Source organism: Cariama cristata, unplaced genomic scaffold, assembly GCF_000690535.1.
Source record: "Cariama cristata isolate BGI_N322 unplaced genomic scaffold, ASM69053v1 scaffold464, whole genome shotgun sequence".
Lineage (NCBI taxonomy): Eukaryota > Metazoa > Chordata > Aves > Cariamiformes > Cariamidae > Cariama > Cariama cristata.
In genome coordinates this window covers 50,928-73,083 of record NW_009614474.1, presented here as the reverse complement: position 1 = coordinate 73,083, position 22,156 = coordinate 50,928, and the positions used below count along the sequence as shown (strand labels likewise).

The 22,156-nt window shown below is 46.6% G+C and overlaps 1 protein-coding gene across 4 annotated transcripts in view; it reads left to right on the top strand.

Annotated features, from left to right (window-relative positions):
- Positions 1-376: 376 nt before the first annotated feature.
- The window catches only part of MAP2 (microtubule-associated protein 2), a 70,371-nt gene continuing 48,591 nt past the window's right edge, over positions 377-22,156 (top strand). For all 4 annotated transcript variants that reach the window (XM_009699411.1, XM_009699410.1, XM_009699412.1 and 1 more), the window contains exons 1-2: positions 377-638; positions 20,887-21,000. In XM_009699411.1, coding sequence (XP_009697713.1) covers positions 377-638; positions 20,887-21,000 — 376 coding nt within the window. The remainder of the gene's footprint in view (positions 639-20,886; positions 21,001-22,156) is intronic.

Here is a 22,156-nt window from a genome sequence, read left to right as displayed (position 1 = left end):
TAAGTGGGTCTACATTTGACTGTAATTAGCGAGTTAAAATAAGATTAACGAAAGGGCAGCCCTCAAGAAACTGGTGCTAATAATTGCAAGGCATATGAGAGTCAGGGAGGACTTGACCCATAATTTTTACTGCTTATGGTTTGTCTTGCTTTTAAAGCAGTTTTCTCACGCCCAGGACAGACAAGCAGAGGCACTTCTGCATTGTTTAAATGCCGGAAACAAGTTTCTGCTGGGCGCAAGTTTCCCTGGCAGCGCTGCTGGTAACGTGCCTGTGCTGCACCCCGCCGCCGCATGATGGTCAGGGGCACAGACACCCACGTGGAGCTGATCTCTCCTGCTAATGTCGTTACAGGCCAAGTGGTGAAGGCGAGGAACCATGGCGGAGGATAGGAAAGACGAAGCCAAGGCACCGCACTGGACTTCAGGTCAGCTAACAGAGGCTTCTTCGCACCCACATTCACCTGAAATTAAGGAACAGGGTGGCGCAGGTGCCGGACTGGTCAGAAGTGCCAATGGATTTCCCTACCGAGAGGATGAGGAGCCGGGGCTGGGTGGCCACGAGCAGCCAGGGACGTATGCTCGGACCAAAGAGAACGGGATCAATGGAGAGCTGTCAGCGGGGGACAGGGAGACAGCAGGTAACACACCTTCATGCCCCGCCATGAAACGCAGGGCTCTGCAGACCACTGAATGATGTTTCTCCAAGGAGAAATGTTAGCTGGAACCAAGCGTGCCCTGGGGCACGGGGCAGCTGACATGAGGGAGCGTGCCTTGAAAGGGCACCAGCTCTTCACAGCAAGGGCTGCATCTTCATCCGGGTTTGCACAACTTGCATCCTTACCCAGGATCCTGGGCAGTGCTCTGAGAAGACTTCAGGAAAGGCATGACGGTGCCTTAGTGCGTCTTGGTAGATGGGACAGGGTCACCTCTCTGGGCACAAGAGAACAGGCTGGTGTGGAGCCACTGCTTAGCTTCTCTGGGCTGGGAGGGAGTAGGAAGCTGCTCAGCTGTTGTGCATGGCTAGCTCATCTTGCTCTTGCCTATTTTTGTGTGTGCGTGAAGGATGGGTTCTTCTGTTATTGCTCACAAGTAACACCACCTTCTTGAAACCACCAACTATTTGCAGCATAATGTGTTGCTCAATCTGACCTGGAGTACTACAATTCAGCATCAGCATTTATTCACCCTTGCCCAGGCATATTTCACTGGATACTCACTGGGACTTTTTCTATTTGTAAACTATGTTAGGATTTTAGGATTCAGCTTGTTATTTGGGGGAAAAAAAAAAAAGTGTGACTGTGTCAAAATGAAATATGCAAAGCAAGTTTCCTGTTTTAGAAGTAAATGCTAATTCTCTCTGTGCAGAGTTCCCACTTTAAACCCCAAATGCACACTGCAAGAGGAATTTCTCTTGTAAAGAAACAACTGCCTTTGATGCATCCATCCATGCATGCTAAAAAGATCTTTCTAGCAATGTTTGTTGGCTGTTGATGGAATTTGGAGATGCTATCCATAATTTCTCAGCAGCTGGAGAATTTTAAGGCTCTTGGACCCTATGGTCATTTCATAAGCAATTGTGCTGGAAATGGATCTCTCTGCTAAAAGTAAATGGGTTTAGATTTTTAGGAGTCTCTTCTTGTGGATAGCCAAAATTTGAAAGCCAGAGGTAAAAGAAATCCTGTATAAGCATTCATGTGAACACACTGTTGATGATTGTCTGGGGGGATGATAACAAGGTCTTGTCTCTTTGCTGTAACCCAACTTTGTACTATGCTTACTCGGCAAATAAGCAGGAGCAGGTGTACAGGAATCACAGAGGTAAGATAGGTGCTGCAGTTCTTAGGGGTTGATGTGGGCTGTGGAGAGACTGAGCACATTTCTCATCTTTGCCACAGATTTTGTGTGCGATCTTGGACAAGTCTTACCCATACATGTGGAGAACTGGGAGTAAGTTTCCAGGATGAAGAGGAATTTCCTCTCCTTACAAAAGGAGGAGAGAAATGCTCTTCTCAGGCTCGCTCAAGGTCTGAGTGGTAGTCAGTGTCTGAGGGAGACCTGAACATTTAATTGAGGAGTTTGCAGCTAATGGATGGGAGGAGGCAGGAACCTACTGCTGCCCATCAGCAGGCATTGTAGTAGTAGTGTATTTTCACGTTGCTTTTTGAGGCAAGGGGCTAAACAGCAGGACAAGAAAAAATGAGGCAGTATGGTCTAGGGCAGGCAGCGGGACTGGGGACAGACACTTACTGAAGGAGCAAGACTTCTCTTGATCCAGGTGAAGTTTGCTCCAATCACCACTTTGTGACCTCCTTTCCTCCTCCCCTGCTTTCTTCTCACTGTCTGCTTAGGTTGCAAGATCTCTGGTGTGGGGACTTACTGTCGATACATACGGTTTTTGTTTGGAAGTCTTAATATAGCTTATCTCCTGGCATCTCACTTTGTCCTTGAACACCAGAAAAGTCCCTAGAACTGCTTGCCTTCATGCATGATGTCCTAGCTCTCAGGAAACTTGCGCACTGTACACTCACCCTGGCTAAACCTGTATTTAATTAATGCAATGTAAACTGTCTTAGGATACTTAAGATATATTTTTAATCATTTTTCCCCTTTTGAAGGAGAAACCTGTTGGCAACTTACTGTAGTGATAGAAAGGGACTGCGATGTGTGTTGCCATTTTACGCTAGTATTTACTAGCTGGATGTACTTAATGCATTGTGAAGCAGGAAGTTTAGAGGTGGATTTTTGGTGTTTGATTCAGATTTTGATCTTGAAATCAAGATTATCATTTACCACCAAAATCATTCATCTTTGCTGTGTTCGCTTGTAAATTTTAACAGCAGTGGGGTACTGTATCAGGTAGGGTTTTTAAATGCCACTTTGATAACACATAATTACCCATAATGTGAATCATTTAATCATTTGTAGTAGCTTACCGACTCCAGACAGCCAAGGAGAAAATACACAGGAAGCCAAGGTCAGCTGAGATAATTAAGCCAAACTGTGGGTTTGAGCGGATTTACAGGGATTTTATTTTCCCTGGTGCAAGCCCAGCACATAACCTAGGAAAATCTCTGGCTTCTCAGCCTTCATGTCGGAGTCTGCAAATCCCCAGCAACTGCAAGAAGCAGCTCATCCGCAGCAGAGCACTAGTATAAACAGGGCATTTCCCAGGCAGTGCCCATCACCCCATCCCTGCTGATGAGAGCTCAGTTACATTTTGAGGTGTTTTGCCTAAGGAAGCTCTCTGGCACCTGACTGACCCAGGAGCTGGGATTTAGTCAGGAAAGGGGAGAGGTATGCTGCAGCAGTGCAATAGTCCCTTCGGGGCATAGCAAAGCAGCAGGGCACCCATTTGCAGGGCTCGTGCTGTAAAATCTGAGGGCTGTGTGTTAAGGGGAAGGTTGGAGTCAGGCCACCAGGACAAAGGCACCTTATGCCTACACTGATGCAGAGGCGAGGGGTGGTAATGGGGGAGGAAACAACAGTTCTTGCCAGAACACATCCAATCCATCACTGGAAGTGACATTTTTAGGTTTGCACAGTTAAAATTTGGCTTCCTGTATATATGTGCCTCTCTCTCTCTTGGCATCTGTCTAAGAGTTATTGAGTCTGACCTCGATTTTGGAATCCTCTGAATCTGGCTGTTGTGTTGCCTTTGATTGATCTGTCTCGATATCGCGCTGGTAATGGCTGCATTATGGAGACACATCAATGCCCTCCTTTCAAATGAACCGATGGGAACGTGGGAGAGTGCACAGTGCTGTGGACAGGGCAGCCTCAGGGCCTGATCCGGTATCCACTGAAGTCAAAGGCAAATACGTGCGAGAGAATAGGCCGGGTTTTTTGGCATAACGCATAGGAAGCCGTTAAGGATGTGATATAAGTAAGAGCAATAAAGCAGCTATTCCTTTTTATGTGTATATATATTTGTGTATATACTTGGGCTGTCCCTGGCAGACCAGCTCAGCCCTTCTGTGTCCTCAGCCCCCTGCCTCTGCCAGCCACAAGTCCCATGCTGCTCCCGAGGAGCTTCTGAAGGCATCTTGCCTTTGGCGTGGTCTACAGCATCCCACGGCCCGAGATCCACCGAGTTTCAATGTGCTCTCCCTGATCCATGCCTGCCCATGTCCTTTGTCACTTGCACACACACAGAGCAATCCTTTGATGAGGATTTTGGAAGTATTAACAGTGGAGGATGAGATCTGTAGCTCTTGTCAAGCCAAACATTTTCACATCATGTGAGATGCGTGCTGCAAAGGAGGCGTGATAGTGTAATCTTCAGAAACTCACTCTGAAGTGGGCTGATGTGGCAAGCTTTGGATTGGACCCCATGGTAGAGCACAGGATATGTTTGACTCGTAATGAAATAGGAGAGCGGCAGCCTTTTCTTTGCTTACTGAAAAGTCGGGGTCAGCTAACTGGGAGGAAGCACTGAGGAGCAGGACAGATGCGCTGCAGCATTCTCTGGGAACCAGCAATTCAACACAATCCATTGTATTTGACTTGCAAGGAACATCAAGCTGCAAAGGTTTGGTTTTTTACACTTAAAATGCATTTATTTTTCTTTTCAGTGAGGTAATGACTAACTTGTCAAATTTATGTAATTAGAGGTAAAAGCGGTTAGATGCATTGTGAAGCATCTTCTACAATATGTCTTTATGTATACAGTGACTCAACTGATTGAGTGCTTTCTTCATTATATGCCAAATTCAAGTTTATAATCTGAGGGGGTTTGGATTACCCACACAGTTATTTGATGAATTATTTTTTTGACAGGTGAAGGGAAAGCATTTCCTGAAATCCTATTGCCAGAGCCTCAGGATAGTGGCTCTGTCCTGGTGTCAGTCAATGTTAAGGACAGTAACGCATCCTGCCAGAGTGACAAACCGAGCCCTTCGTTAATTGGCAGGGTACCCAAACCATGTGGGATGCAAAGAGACTGCCAGAAAATTGTAGCAGAGTTCCTGACACAGCACAGCGGACCGACTGCAGGTTGAGCCCTCCTGCCTTGTTTTTCAGAGCTCTTGAGTCATAGGAAAGGTGGGTGAGAGGGAGCCCATGACAGATAAATGAGAGAGGCCAGGATTTTTGGTGGCTGGGGGGACCCAGAGACTGGTATGCATTAGTCTGTAAGTGAAACAGAAAGAGAGGGAAGCCCTAGACCTGTGAAGAGGAATGAAGAAGTGGCAGAATTGAGCTGAGGGAGGAATAAGGGGCTGAGGAATGGAGGGGGAGCAGACCCAGCAGTGGGAGAGCTAGGAGAGGTGAAGGGCTGAGAGCGGGTGAGATGAAAGCTGTGAGGGAGCAAAGCAGGGGTGGGAAGTGGTGGGGGAAAAAAGGAAAAACTGAAGATAAGGTAAGGACAATAGAAAGAGATTCAGTTTTATCTGTTCATCCAGACCCAACACAGCTTTTGCGTGATGGCAGATATTACCCCAGAGAGGAGGGGATTCAGAGAGCAGGAATAGCACAGTCTGCAGGAAACAACCAAAGAGAGAAGTGTGAAGGGGCAAATCACGTTACAGCCTTGAATATAATTTATCCTAATTCAGCCACTTCTTTTAGGCTTTGTTCAGCTGGGCTAAATGGGCATCTACAACACATCTATTCCTGTGACCAAGTACTCTTTAAATAAGCCTGTTTCAATAAGCTGCAGGGAATGTCAGCCTGAAAGACTGCCCTGGCATAGCCACTGATACATGAGCAGAGGTGGGGAGTCTCTTTAGGTTGGCTTTGCAAAAAAACCAACATGTTGAAGACAGGGACTGTGCTTGTTTCAACCACCTGGCAGTGTGTCAAGGAAACAGCCTGTGTCCCATCATCTTCCATAGCCTTGCCTTGTAGTAGCCAGTCTCCAGGTAAAGAGGATCTTGTTCATGGCCCTCACCACCACTGCACTGTTAGAAAATCACCGTGACGCTTAGTTCTGCCTGCTCAGGACCCGCAGCCCCCGAGGGCTAGGACTGGAGCTGCGATGGCAGGTTGTGTTGGGGCAGGATCGCAGCACTGTGCATGGGGTCAGTAAACACGACAGCCTCCCCAGGCTGAAACTGCACCAAGTCACCGCCTGGCCCTGTGGTGCGTTAATGGGTTTTTTTTCCCCCTCTAGTGACATCTCATTTAATCTTCGTTTGCTTTTTTCGTCTCTCTCTTGCTATACAAATGATGATACTCAGATGGCGCTGCCAGTAAATGTACAACAGGCCTCCTTTGTACGGAGGCCTTTTTAGCCTTTCTTTCCAACAGGACTGCTTTGTCAGAGCTTTCCTTTTCGTTTGGCTGTCTGCACTGGCTGTCCTGCTGCTGCCCAAGCCCTCTGGAGTTAGCAGAGTACCCCCACAAACTCCATGAATGTGTGTTCCCCAAAGGAACATCACAGCCTTGTTGTCAGATGTGCATTTTCAGTAAGCTGCATGTCTCGAGCAACACAGCTAAATACACAGGAAGATGCAAAATCAATGACATTCAGAGATGAATGTGATTGCCGTGTTTGTCCCGTTTCAGCTGTTTATTTTACAAAGCTGGAAAAATGCATCTTACCATGTCATTGATGGTTCCCATGGGAAAGAAGCTGTTAATTAGGCATTTTGATCTCCCTCCCTTTGCCCAGGAAATGTGACAGTAATTACTGTGCACCATCATCTTTGCCAATTTAGATACAGGCAAACATACCAGACTTCTGAAACTTTTCTTCTCTGTGTTAAGAGTAATACAAGTGTCATTTTTGGGGATACATCACTGGAATATTTTAGACACGTTCAAATTATGTTGCTGAAGACAGCATGGGTGGAGGCAGCAGAGCGTCTTTGGGGCACTTGTGGAAAATGCTTCTTTTGCCATTCTCTGTTAAGCTTGCTGTAGAGGTCCTTCTCAGTTGTTCTTCTGCAGAGGACCAGGAATGAAGCCACAGAACTTCCATCTTTTCTGTTGTGTCCCCTGCCCTCAGCTGTCTTTTCCCTGACTCTGAATGTTCACTAACTGCTGTAGAGACCGGTCTCTGCAGGTTTTTCTGTGGCTGGCACTATCGGTCACTAAATCCAGTAAGACATCATGTTTTGTCCAACCCTAACCTCTCTGAGGGGCTGGCTCTGCCCTCCCACCTCCTCTTGAGACTTCAGAAATCAGTCAGTGATTGAAATGTGCTGGTAGGAGCTGGAGGGTCTGGCACAGTTTTAGGCAGTGCAAGCACGCAAAAATTATTGCCTGAAAGGGAGTGGGGTGAGATAACCCAGCATGCAGGTGCTGTTGACTCCCAGGGTTGGGAGTCAGACACCCAGAGAATTTCAGCCATCAGTCTCTCTTATCCCTAAAGCTCCTCTGAAAATGTCAGCATGTGGTTCAGATTTGCTTTTGAAAACCGTATCTCAAACCAGGTGCAGTAACACCATCAGAGGCAACTGTTGCGTCGTGCCACATCAGTCTTGAATCTGGCCAAGAGAAGGCATCGACCAGCCATTTCCTTTGGGCTCCCTATTGGTGTTTTGATTCACTTTGGTGTTTTCTTGTTACAGTATGAGCATCGTAAGAGGGAATTACATAAGCAGCTGTGCTTCCTTAAGGAGTAAGAGCAGAATGCCTGTGAGTGTGTTGGCCTGGCAACCAGCAGTGTTCCCAGAAAATGTAATCGATAACAACCTCAGAGATGCAACAAGGAGCAACGAGGCCAGGATATGCAGGAAATATCTTTCATAACATGTTGTTCCAACCACACTGGCAATGCAGACTGTACACCATGAGTGCCATTTGTCAAAGTTGCCTTTTGAAAACCTCTGCAGCCATTCTTGTGGGGCTGCTGTAGCCAGGATAGCTATTGCTGCTGAAGGATGAATATCCCGTCAAATACAGAACACATCCTGGGAGTTCAGTTTTTGGTTTAGTCTCCTCTTTTTGTGGACAAAAATTTGCCCTTTGTCTGTTCACCTCTGCCCTTCCTCCCCACCACCCATGTTTGGCTGCCTGCTCTGGTGGGGGCTGTAAATGCAGACCTCGCTGTTCCTGTGGGCCAGATCTCAACCCTCCGGCGCTGGGTGAGCTGAGTGACTGCTGGGGCAGTTGTGCCCAGAGGCCACGTTCTAAATCACGGCCCGTTGTGCTGGAATCCTTTTCAGCATATGGTAGGAGACAGCTTGTGCATTTATGAATTACGTAAAGTAGACACAGCTTGTAAAAGCCAGGAGAAAAGGCAGACGGATGTGAAGAGAGCTACCCCAGGTCACCCAGGAGGGCTGCAGCAGAGCCGCAGGCAGGTACCAAGGCCCTGTGCAGGGCTGTGTGCTGCCTCTCTGCAGGCTCCTGCCCTCTGGGCCTGGCTCAGCTCTGCCCCTTGCAGAGAGGTGAAGGTGGAGTGCTTGGCTGACTCTTCTCTGTCCTGTCTGAAGGGAAGCCATCATGGTCTCCATCCCCAGGATGGCCGCGTGAAGGACATGCAGGAGCACTAGGCAATATTTGGCAGTGGACAGTGTTCTTGGTGATTGCAGCTGGAAAGTGGTATCACCGGGGACTGTGCCAGCATATAATTTTCCATTCCAGTTTTGATCTGAGGGCAGGAAGCTTTGGAGGAAGGTTCATTACCGAACAGCAGAGCCTTGTTTTGCAGACACACAGCTGCTATTGTTTCGGGCAGGGCTGAAATGACATCTTCTCCAAAGTCACCTTGAAAGAGAAGCAGCAGGTTCTTAGGTGACAGCCCGGGACGTGCTAGTGGGCATCGCCCACCTCATTTCCTGGCCCCTCGCCCTGCGCACAGGCAATTATCAGCTCTCAGGGTCTCAAACGCTGTGGAGCAGAAGAGCTTGGAGGTGCGGTCAGTAACCCGCTCACCCCCACGCTTCACAAATCCCTTCCGCCCCTTTTCCCATTGCAGAAGCTCATGCGTGTGGCATGGTGCACTTTCCAGCCCTGACTGACCACAGGTTAGCCCAGCACAAGGCGCAGATCCTCGCCGTCCCCAGGTGCGTCTGGTGGAGGCAAGTCCTCCCAGAATCGTCAGCTGGACATCAGCCCTTCCACACGCACCTGGGCACGGGTTTAACCTTTGGCAGAGAGGAGGTAGGTACCATCAGATCACTTACAAAAATGCACAAACAGTCTGCTGCTCCTGCGAAGAGTGCCAGGCGTTGCTGATTTTTCTTTTTTCCCTGTTGCCATGCCAACACGTCCCTGCGCGAAGTGAGAGCTCTTTTTAAGCTCTGCTGAGGGAAAGTATGTAGCCTGTGAGCTTATTTAGCATTCAGGACTGCACAGCCTCTCTGTAAGGGCTCTGAGCCACAGCCAGGCTGTCTGACAAAGGAAAGGAGGATTTAATTTTTTTCCTTCTTTTCTCTAGCATTTACTTCTCAAGGTTAAGGGAGACAGGGTAGATGGGGAGAGAGACTGGCAATGCTTTGCAATGGGGACCTCACTCTGCTGTCCTCACTGAGGCATGACTTTCATGGAAATGAAAAGGAAATGTTACTTTGGGGCGTATTTATGGTGCAAAATACGTGTGTGAGAGAGAGAGATGCAAATTTCTTGATTTGACTAACCCTGATGAACTACTCTGTATTAAAATTGGAAAGCAAAGGACAATCTGGGTTTTAATTTCAGTGAGGAACTCAAAGGGAAGATTAGAATGAAGCCAGGGACAAACCCCCTGTCCTTGTCTTCCCTGCTGTTTTAGTCTGAGAGGTTGCAATATGAAGAAAGAAATAATCTCTGATGCTATATTCATGTCCTGAGTAAGGACAGCAACACCTAGTGTGTACTGGTGTTTTGGTTTGGATTTTTCCATTTTGTGGAGTTGCTACTGGTAGATGAACTGCTCACTTTAAATCCTTATAATGATAATTAATACAGGTTTGCTTGTCTTTGCCAGCTGAAGGGATGGAAGTCAGCATAGAGTGTCTGGCACTAGCTGGCAGGTGAGCACTGATGATCAGTGCCTGTCCGTACCAGCTGTGAAAAGGTTGATCTGGAAGTTCAAAGGCAAGACTCAAAGTGCGAGGGCTATGTGCTTGTGTTGGCTCAGCTCTGTCATTTGTTCCTTGGGAGATGCTGAGCAAAACATTTACGTTTTCTGTGCTGTTTCACGGACTGACTGCAGAGCGGAGTCAGTGGTGCATGGAAAAGCCATTCTGAGGTGATGGTTTAGAAATGCAGTCTTGATGGGTTTGGGGGGTTTTGTTATTACAGAGATATTCCTCATGGCATGCAAAAAATTCAGGAAACTCAAGGCACCCCAGCTGTGTACATTGGATCATGTGAGTGAGCCTTTCTCCTATGTGTGGAAAATGCCTGGTCAAAACTTTAATACTTTACTTTTAGTTGCATGCAGCATATGGAAAATAGCTGTGAGATACCATTATCTGCAGGCAGGAAAACCTGTTAGCTGATTCCCAGAGAGTCATTTTCACTTAGGACTGAGTAGATTGAATACTTCATGGAAATCAGTTTCACTTGGAGGCACTATGTATTTTGGGAGAGGAAAATAAACCCCAGGTATTCTACTTTCTTTGTCCATATTTCTTTCCTTGAGACTAATTCATAGTGATATATGATCAGTTTGGTACAGCTCCCAGGAACCTGTATAGCCTATGGCAGTTATGATAAAACTAATTTACAGTCTGGTCCTTCATCCATGCAGCCCGTGCATCTGGTGAGACAGATACTTCTGCTCTTCTTTATTACCGTATCAGCTGCCAGTGCTGCGTAGATGTGGCCGTCTTGCTGATGTGCCCAAACTGTTTTTGTCCATAGCCTTGTACCACGTATGAGAGAAGGAAAGGGCTTCAGCTGTGACTGCTGCTTTTTACCCCAAATTCAAAGTATATGCCAAATGCAGGGTCACACAGCCTGCACAGGTTGTTGGTGAGCTGTAAAGGGAACTAATCCTTAGCTGTTCCTGTCCATGAGTTGCCTTCTCTTTCCTTTAACTGTCATCCTTTCTCTCTATTTAAGAATATATTGTCCTTGTCAACAATTGCTCTGTCAGCTCTTCCTTCTTTTCCTCTTTTCTCACTTAAGTTGCCTCTGGCTTTTTTTTCCCCTTGTTCTTTCTGCATACTCCCAGCTTTATCCCAGCTATCTAGCGTAGCTCCTCTGTGACCTTGAATTTCCACAGCCACTCCTTACTTTCAGTGCACTTGAGAGCTCTGCCTCTGGATGCAGACCTCTCCTGGTGGCTGCAGTGACCCAGACCCTGGTCTCAGCTCTCCCTACAGCACCCAGACGTCCCCAGCACTGTGGCTGCAGAAGCTTGCAGAGTTAAGTGCTCAGAGAAGACAGCTCTGTCAGAAAAAGTGGAAGAGGTAGTTCAGAAGATCCACTGAGGGGTTTTATGTGCATCTCTCACATCTGCCTTCTGCAAGAGTAGCTACACACTTCTCTTTCCTTTACTGAGGGGTTTTATGTGCATCTCTCACATTTGCCTTCTGCAAGAGTAGGTACACACTTCTCTTTCCTTATCACTTTGCACACTTAGAGGTGTGAGCCAGTAGTCTCCAAGGGCAGGCAGGCAGTGGACGGGAGCAGGCCATGTGAGCCGTCAGGGATGAGTCCTGGTTAGAGATGGTGACCCGGCAGAGAAGAGGCTCCCTTCCACTGGGATACTGCCTGAAGAGATGAGGAGAGATGGCAGAACTGCCGAGCAGGGCTGAGAACTGCTCTGAAAATCCATCTGTGGCACGACCCCTGCGGGAATGGGTTAATTTGTATGTGACGCGGGACCTGTTCTGCTCTGCCTGTCTGTGGGAACACTCGCATTTGTAAGTATGCAACACCGATCCTCACAGTCGGAGGAGGAGAGAGACGTCTGTCTTGATGCAGGCGCAGGGCTGGGCTGGGGAGAGCTGAACCATGCAGCTGTTTGTGCATTGCAGAGCAGACTGGCAGCGTGAGCCCTAGGGTGAACAGGGCACGGCATTGCTGCATTTTGTGTGGTACCGTATCCCCTAACGGGGTAAACCAAAATTCTGTGGCGTGAACAGAATGATCTTCAGTCCTTCTGACCAGGCATGACTAGAAATCCCACACAACACAAGGATAGGGTAATGTTAATTTTAAACTTAAGTTCAGCAGAGTTTCTATAGCATTCTTTTTTTAAAAGATCACAGGAAATGCTGTAAGAAGTGTTTAAAATCAGCTCAAAAGGAGCTAAAAATATGCTTTAAGGGACATGTCACCTCCTGCTGTAGGTGGCTGAAGCTCCATTGACTTCTGTGGGGGTTCTTAAAAACCTCTTCATTTAAAATCTTAACTTGTACTGAAGTTCAAAACAAATATTGATTTAAAAGTGAGTTACTTGTTAGGTGTATTTACTCACGCTCAGAGGATTAAATATCCACTTCTTTCTTTGAAAGCCAAAGTGGTTTCTTCTGCAGGAGTTCTAGGGAGTTCCTGTTTTAATGAGAGAGGTATAGCTGCTTTTGTACCTGTGAGTGATGTTTTCAGCTGACACCAAGTCATGGGAAAGGCAGTGGGACCTCACTGCATTGCCCTGGCTGAGGGTCTGGTGTTGTCTGCTTCAATATTGCATGTTAGCTGTAAATTGTGTTGCTGATGCATCAGACAAAACAGAACCGATTAGCTGTTCCCACCTCGGACTTGGCTGGGAAATGCTGACAGTAGTAAATATTTTATTCCAGGCAGTAGACTTAAGAAGATGTGACTCAAGGGATGCACAGGGAGCAAGTATTTGCAGTAATGAGGGCTCATTTTAGAAGCATTGCTTTATTGTACTGACATTTGTATGACTCCTTTTTAACAGTCTTTCATATTTCAGGGGTGGAGGGGTATGGGGACTGATGCCTTGGTGTTTTGTTTTACAGCTGCTAGACAGCGTGGCAGAGGCCTCTGCCTAATGAACGTGCATTGGGGTGTTGGGGAGCCGGAGGAGGGGGCTCACTGGAACTGTCAGAATTGCTCCTGGCTCCTAGCGTGAGTCGCTTTGGATTTTGCCACTTGAGTGCCTTGGAGATTTGGACTATCTGCCCAGCTCTTTTGCCGAAGAAGGCGATAAGGAAAATGCAGTCAGGGCAGTGGAGCTGAAGTACACGCAGAAGGTGCAGAAGTGGTCCGAGGACCAGCAGCCCCAGTCCTGGGCTGCTGCTTCCCTGAATGCTGCGGAGCAGCCAGGGGTGCAGGGACAAGCCACCCTCCAGCCTCCTTGTTTGTCTGTGCTGGCGAACGACCCATCCGACACAGCTCAACTGCAGCCAGGGCACCAGTTTTGCACCAGATGTACTCTGTTATAAAGCAGTTACGTTAAGGGGCTGGATAGTGGCAATTCAGATTTACAATCTTGAGTTTAAGGAGAGGGTAGGAGGGGCTGTTGAATATCTGAAGTACCCCAAAACACTCTGTAAGCCATTTGCTGTGGGGCATGCCAGGACGTGAAGCTGCTGGGTTGGGTATCCAGCTGTAGCTGCCCTCTGCATGCTCTTTTCACATGGCTGCCGCAATACATCTTTCCGCAAAGGTAGTCTGAATGTTCGTACCTTTGGGTTTCGATGCATTAAACAATCAAAGCTCGCTCTTTCCCAAAACACAAGCCTTTTCTGACCTGTTCAGTTGGTTAGCTTGTAAATCCTGGTGATTAAATTAATCTGTCACTATCCTCATTGATGCTACAGTAGCTTAAAGTCAATGGGTTTGTTAGGGAAATGATACTTGTCAGTTGTGTGGTGGTTTCATTTAATTTAAAAGCTGATGTTCCCATTATTTGCCTTCATACCTCCTGCCAATTACTGTTGATATTGCCAACATCCAGATGAAGGACCTACTTACAGCAAAATATTTACATTCACGAAAGCCATTTGAGAGCAAATATTTGAATTCTGTAAAACCATGTTACTGCTTTTTTCTTCAGTCGCAAGCACTAATCTGTTGGCATTATTTGGGTTTTATATAACTTACACTGCTTTGATTGCTGCTGTGCATTTCTCTCTTAACCCGAGTGCAAAAGGCAGTACTTAGAGTTGTCGTGATCCCAGTGATGAGGTCCGAGGTGTGTCTTTGGTTTTTCCATCAGAACTGTCACTGGGTGAAGCCCGTGTCTTTTTTTCCCCAGCGTTTCAGAAGCTTTGACTCGAACAAGAGTTGTCCACCAGCTTCCAGGAGTGCTCAGCGTCAATTCAGGACCTGTCCTTAGGGGACTGGCTAATGCCTCTAAACAAATCGAATAGCTATTTGGTTTATAGTCCCGCTGCACTTGGAATTGCGGTACCCAGGGGGGAAAAAATCCATAGGTCCTGTTTGCTTTTGAAATTGTCAAAGATAGCAAATAGCCCTTTTGTATCTTTCCTTTCTGCAGGACTATATTTGGGGTGTTTTGCCTCACTAAGCAGCGCAGGTTGCTCTGCTTTTGTTGTTGACTCGATTCCACTGTGCCAACAATTAGTGCTGGTTACCTTGGAAACTGCTCTGCACCCCACTGAGGATTTTGACAGGCACATTTTGGCTGAAATTGCTTTGTTTTCCCAATTCTGCAAGCACACATGTAGCTAATCCTTTTGCTGTGCTTTGCCTGTGTTCCTTCTCTAAAGTGTAGCAAAATTAATGAAACATATCATTTTATCGTTTCCGTCTGTTTGCATCTTTCTTTATCCCTGTTTTAGCCTCAGTGCTCCAGGAGTGTTAATTACCCCTTGCTTTAACTGAGCTCACTGTTAATTTTCTTGGTAGGTGTCTGAGGGGTGACACTGTGAATGCATGTGAGGTTTTGATACAATTTTCAGTCTCCTCCTCTCTGTCCCTCCTTCCTATCATCCCTTCAGTTTTCTCCTGGAGCATTTGTTGTGCTCTGTGGTTCCAGCACGTTAAACTTTGTTTATGCCTTAAACAAGTTCTGCTTTACAAAGACCAGATGGCATCTTCCATGACTATGGCAAACTCAAGATCCACTGCGACCGTAGGGGTATCAGATAGAGTTGTTGCTAGAAAGAGCGGCGGGTGATGCTGCTTCAGTCTGGGAAGAATGTCCCAGTGAAATTATGGGGAAGTTAAATGCTTTTTCTTTTTAGGAGAAGCTGTCCCTGTTGTTGTGGAATGGGTGCTCAGGGGGCAAGAAGTGATAGATAGGTGGGCAGAGTGAACTGGCTGAATGGCAGTAATGAAACACAGGCGACTGCAGTCGGGGAAGCAGAGGAAGAGCTGGGGAGACAAACTCTGGGCTGACCAGGGCAACTCTGGCCTGAGAAATCGCTGACGCTGTTATGTGAGGTGACGAGCTGGTCGTTCTCCAGGGCACGCTGTACCAGCCCCGCTTCCTCTGCTGGCAGGATCCCTGCGGCAGCACCGGGACATGTACCGGCGAGGCAGGAAGGTGCCATGAACCCTGCCTGTAGGAAGTTTCTCCTGTCAAAACCAATTCTCAGAGTAATAATACAGCATTGCATAGAGGGGTAGGAGGGAGAGTAGAAGATGATAAAAGGTACTGCTGGATGAGGGCTGTAGAGGCAAATGTCTGAGCCTGAGCATTTTCACTTAGGAAGTGGTGTTCACAGCAAACTCAGCCCCTCAACGGATTGAGCTTGAGGTTCTGGTAGGTTGGAAGAGAAAGAGAAAAAGTGCCTGAGGCTGAAGGAAAACGATTAAAAAGGGCACAAAGGGATCAGACACCACACATCACTGTGGAGATGTAATTTTTGCTCTTGCCTTTATAGTTGCCGATTATTTCTAACAGTTTTCTGTAAATATTTGGTGAAAGCTCAGATACCTTTTTTTAAAGACTCTTGCTACCATCCATACATCTGTTTCTGGGGCTGGTAAACCTATCTGTTAAAAAACTTAATGGACTGGAAAGGTTTCCTGAGAAATGAAAGTACTGTAGGTAATGGATTCAGGTGCCAGTGGAGACATCTACAATCCATTGACAAATGCAGCAGCATGAGTAAGAAATGAAGGAGGGCTTTGACACAACATCTTGGCCTTGTACAGGGTCTGATCTCAGATCTTTGACTCTGCTGTAGCCATGTTTGGCATGTAACCTTGCTTTAACGGCCCCTTGTTGGGTCTCTGTCAGTGAAGGGGAGCTCTTGGGTGTCTGGATGATGCCTACTGCAGTTTAAATGTTGGTGCCAGAGCAAGCTGGGATGGGGACTGGGCAGCTGATGTACCTTTCGATGTGCATATGAGCAGGACTGCAGCTTTTGGAAGCACCAGACCTTCTAAATCCAGCCAAGAGGAAAGGCTGTGGCTCCCCATACCATCAGCAGCTGGTTCAGCGTCTCCTGTGCATCCCAGCGCTCTGAAAGACTTTGTGTCCCTGAGTTATCTGTGGGGAAGAGACATTCCTGATGTCCCGATTTGGCATGCTGGGGTTTGTCGTACCTTGTAGAAGAATCGGGCTGAATTCCAAGACCAGGAGCAGAGAGTGTTTACTGGTTTGAGTTTTAACTTTGGTTTAGGTTAGCGTAGTGCCCAAGACAGATGCCTGCCCTCTGAGCAGCCGTGGCACCAGTAGCAACTGGGCAGACTTGACCTGACAACGCCATCAGAGCTTGGTCTGAAGTGACAACCTTTAAGGGAGCGGTGGAAGTGCTGTCCCTGTGTCTGTTAGCTCCTGGCCTCTCGGCTCAGCCTGCTTGTTGTCGGGGGCTTTTGGAATCTCGTGCTGAGGGTCTTTCACAACGTCTTCTCTCCGTTATGGACATCACATTCAAGGACCAGCTGTACTTTTGGGTACCACATTCCCTGAAATCAAACTGGGAGACTCAGTCTGTGTCCTGTATCATGAGCAGCTGACATCTTGGTAAAAAGGAACAGCATTTTACTCTGCGAAATGCGGAGTAAAGGCAAGTTGCTGTTCTTTGTTGTGCTGGGAGTCTTCCGTGAAGCCAAGGTCCTTGTTGCCTCTAAGAAACATACATTTGGTGTTACTTGTCATTTGTTAGTGCCACTTTTGAGGCATAAAGTAGAGTTGGATAATGTCTACCTGCTTAAAGAGAGGGAAAATAAATCTCTACAAGCAATCTCTCTCTCTAATGAAGCCAAAGCTTTTAGGCTGTGAAGAATTTGTCTGACATCCAGGCTGGCTAACTCTCCCTTTTCTTTTTTTTGTTCTTTATCATTAGGCTTCCTTGAACTTTAACTGAACCATAAGGAAACTATGAAGAGTCTCAGTAGCTGCCCTGTGAGGATTTGACTTACCCATTGGATCTGCTATTTATAGTGTCCATTAGTACAAAAATGTCTGTCCTTTTGCAGCAGTCATGTATAGCAAAAGCACTGCTCTTCTGGCGAACTGCCTCTGCCTCCTCTGTCACCCAAAATATCCATCAACAGAGTGTTTAGAAGTGAGCCATTCTTGATTTTAAAAAATCCAACCAAACAACCCTCCCCCCGAAACAAACGAACCCAGAGGCCATTTGTATTTTTATTTACTTATTTTGCATAGAAAATTGAAATTTCTGTTTTTCAAGAGGCAACCTTTCACCCCCAGCCATATCTCCCTGTGGAACATAAACTTTGTCCCAAGCAAATTAAATCGGGAAGAGAGCTGAGAGGGCAGGAACTGTCTTCCACTCTTGGGGAGTCCATTTGTGCCCCAGAACCAGGCTGGATGTGAACAAGTATAAATTCTGTAACAAAGGAGACCATTTTTATTAGGGATTTGTCTTACCTTGGTGGGAGGAGGATTGCAGTAGCTTGGGTGATGGAGAGCAGGTGACTGAGTGGGTTTCCTTTGGATATGCTCCAAGGTATACATTTGTATATTGTGTATCTAAAAAATTAATTGGAGCCTTTTCCTAAAATTTTCATGTGAAAATAAGCTTAAAAAATTGATTCTCCTAACAATCTTCCTAATTGAATCTTGATTTGTTTATCTGAGCTAACAGTAGAGACTTGATGATGTTACTTTTGTCAGTAGTGTTGCGATTAGTAGATTCATGGAAATTTTGACAGAAGAGTCATGTATCGCATCCTCCAGATGTAAAGTGGTGGTGGCAGTCGGCGTGAGGTCTTCTGGAGCTGTGGTACCCTGCAAAGCTCTGTGCCGTTCTCCATGCTCAGCAAAGCTATTGAGTCGATGCTCTTTTCTGTTCTGAAAGAGCAGAATCTGAGCAGGGATATACTAAGTATCAAAGGACGCTTTATGGAAGAGCCGTTTGTTTCCACCTGCCTGTCCCACACATGCAAGGTGCTGCAGCACGCTACCTGCAGAGCGCAGCATGGGAGAGGACGCCCCGTTTCTGCGGGAAGAGGATGGGCCAAACCGCAGGTCCATTCTCCTGGTTTCCCCCCGTATCGCTTGTGCTTTGCAGTCTGTGTCTGCCTCACAGCAGAGGGAATTGTCAGGACCTGTCATGATTCCAAGAGGCCGTTTGTGTCCAGTCCAGGCTCTGCAATAGCAGCGCCCCATGACAGCCTGGGAGGCTCTGGGAGGTATCTGTTCCATGTTTCTCACAAGAGGAAGGAACCAAGAGATGCCAAGAAGCACCCCCAGTATCCAGCAGGTGTGGAAACAGGAGAAATTTGAAAAGCCCCAAAATGAGGTGCAAGCCCCCAAAAGGCAGCTGGCAAGACTGAAGGGCTTTAAATCAGTATTCCTGTTCTTTGGTCCATAGGGCTAGCCACATGCATGACTTGATTTACGGGGTTGTGGTGCTCGATTCGATCCACTTAACCACAAAGTGGAGTTGCCTGTCATGCAAGGGGCCTGTTGTTGAATAGAGGGACAGAGAACTAGAGCTGCCATTTGAAGTCTTCTACTAATACAGGCATCTATATCATATGTAGTCCCTTTCGTAAATATATTGAGCTCCATCTCAAAACCAGTTGTTTCCTGCTGTGTGGAGGACTGCCAGAACTTCACACCCCTGACAGTAGGAAAGCAGCATCTTCAGATTTCTAGTCTGAATTTATCCTTGGCACATTTATATGCATGTATTCTTGGGCTAACAGTTTTTTAAATCAGCTTATTTTTCCGTTGCTTGGTAGTTGTTCTGACATATTCATCCATCTGCTCCTGCTATTGGCTGCAGCCAAGAAAACTGTTGCAGTCACTGCCCTCCTGGCGACCAGTCGGGAGGGAAGTGAATTGTAAGATATAAATACCAACAATTATGAATGTTCTTTGCCAGTGGGTGGGTTTTTTTAATATCTCATTACATAGTTTGTGCAAAAGAGAGATTAACGTAGCACTTTGTTTTTAGACAAACACGACTATGAAAGTCAAGTAACTCACATCTATGCTTTTTTGGGAGAAAAAAATCTGCTTTTCTAAAGGACAAACGAAGAGGAATAACTTTACGTTAAAAGTACAAAGGAATTCTGTAAGAGTACTAACTGTGAGAAGAAATCATCATGATTAATCTAATGGACAGTGTCCCTTGTTAGGGGGGTTGCTGTAAAGTTACGTGTAGGGCATTGATTTAAATATACTTCCCCTTCCCAGCCGGTCCTTGCCTGAAGGATGCAGTAATGGGTGAGCAGAGCTTTTATTTCTGCCGGCGGGATGGTGATTAATGGGGGCTCTGCGAGTGTCTCCCAGCAGGAGCAGGGTGTATTGCCGTCTGCCATTAGAAACCTCTGTCTCCGTGCGAGGGCTGGAGCAGCACTGAAATTCTTGCACTGTTTTCAGGTGTATGCCCAGCCGTGCAGCTTATTGCCTTCCCTAGGGCTCAGCTCCCTGTCGGGTCCCGGCACCCTGCATTTGAAACAACTCTCAGCCAGCCCTCAGAAATAGATGGAGTGGAGGGGTTGGGTTCCACTGACTTTGGCTATGAGAGGGAGGAATATGTTGATTAATGGCTAAGGGAAAGTGGGCTAATACACAGATAAGAAAACAAAGCCCTTTTTCTCTGAATTCTTTTGTGAATGGTTCTGCTGGACCAACCCTTAAGTCCTTGATTTGCTAGATCAAAGGTGCCTGAACTGCCCTTAGGGCAGGAAACCTCTCTGCTTGCTTCCACTTGCAGTTGTGTGCCTGATGACATTTCACAGCACCTTTGAGTGGCTCTAGAGCCGAGGTGAGATACAATTACTCAGTTTGGAAGGGTTTACTCCCTGAGTAGTCCCACCGCCATCCTCCGCTCGCCAGAGCGCTCAGTTCCTCAGCCCCTCTCAGGCGGTCGGGAAGAGCGAAGCACGGGTCCTGTGGCACCTGGGTCTGCTAAGCAGGCAGTGCCTCAGCTGGCTCCACGCGAGTCCCCATTCCCTGCACCGAGCACAGCAAGAGCGAGTGGCCAGGAGCCAAACCTGCGTCCGAGCCCAAGGCCTGGGAGCCCATCCCACCAAACAAATGTTACCCTCTGCAATCCCCCTGTGTGATATTTACCTACTGTTTAAATAAAACTTTGCGTTGCAGTCTTAAAAAGAGTGAGAAGGACAAAGTATACATTTTAATCATACAGAAATGTTATTTGGCCCTTCTTTTTCAAGTGTCTCCTCAGCATATATGTCTGTTTGGGAAGTGCCTTTAATGCCTACTAACTGTGCGCTGATGAGGAGGAAATACCATCCAAAGTGCATGTAAAAGTACAGCTAACTCCATATATTAAATGTCAAGAAATCCCATTACTCAGCTGGCCATTCTACCCCTCTTTGCAAAACAGTACCTGCAAAAAAAAATTCTGGACATTCAATAAATTAACATCTTGAAATTTTGCAGTTGCTGTACATTGTCCTTAAGAGAAAGAGAATTTATTAACAATGGTTTGTACATCTTACTGTAAAGGCTGGGGTCCTGGTTTTTATAAATACTCAGCATTTTCCACTGAGATCTCTGGAATATCTGGTCCTTCTATTTTATTTTTAATGATCTGCTTATATTTCAGGAGAACAGATTACTTTTTAAAAATGGATTGTCAGCCTCCATTTTTTATTGTTTCAGCTAATCTTTATAATTTTAAAACATCATTCTCATTAGCATACTTTTCTTTGTTTTTTCTGACTTTGCTGCTGCCACAGAAGAAGTGTCTGCGAGGATAGTACAAGTAGTAACAGCTGAAGCTGTAGCAGTCCTGAAAGGCGAACAGGAAAAAGAAGCCCAGCACAAAGATCAGCCTGGACCACTACCTTTAGGTAAAATGAGACAAAGAATATTCAAAGTATCCTAGTGGCTGCAAATGTTGTATGATGTATATTACAAAAAACAGTTACAGCTGTGTATTCACATAGGTTGTGGTCATAGGTAAACTGCAGCACCACTGGATGAATGCTGGAACCACATAATAACAGCGGTATCCTTGTTGCCCCAGTTCTTTGCAGCCCTGGGACTGTCTCATTCACTGTTTGCTCTAACAGCAGCTCTCCACCTGGTTTCTGACTCCTGAATGGCGCAGGTGGGAATGTAATTGGTGGCAGTGGTTTTGTCGTCATGTTTGGTGGGACCTAGCAGCGCTCGGAGCCCGTTTGTGTTCAGCCATGTACAATGTGAGAGAGAAAGATTAATATCTGAAGAGGAGAAGATTAGAGGAGAGGCATATAAAAAGAAAGTGAGGCTTTGCGGGTTGGGTGGTAGCTACTCAAAAAGATGGAGGAGGAGCACCTCAACAGGAAGCAGAGAGGAATGGGGCGCACCGGGTGAGGGTGGGAGAGGGGTTAGCAGCTGGGCAGGGTGAGAGCAGATTGTTCGAGAGGCAATTAGACGTGGTAGAAGTAAATGCCAGTTGTCCAGACTGGGAATGGTACCACTGCCTCTGGTCCATGCTGTGTCCCCATCCTCCTGCTGGGTCCTTTGTGAAATGTGTCTCTGAAATACAAGTATGTGTATATATATAAAATATATATTAAAAAAAGAAAGTATACAGCTATTTATGCCTACAGTGCTTCCTCCCTACCAGAAAACTTCCACGGTAGCTCGAAACAGGTACGCCAAAGGCCGGAGAAAGGCCATACTCTGTCCTGAGGTACGGCAAGTCTTGCAAGCCTGCCCCAGGATAAGTTCTGCTGAGTGCACATACATTGCAGTCAAATCAAAATAATGCCTTGTGGTATTTTCCCCACAGGCATTCTGCTTTGTTTGGTACAGTGGCTGGACCCTCCTTAGGAATGAATTAAAGTCAATGAGTAACTTAGCATATTTGTTGGAAATTTGGTTCCCAAAGTCTTTTGCTTCATTGAAGTAATTTTGAACTGCAGCAGGGAGATGTGTTGCTTGGTAATTCCCATCTGTACAGAGACTCACTTTTACATGGAAGACCCCAGTTCTGTAAAACACTTCATACGTATTTAAGCA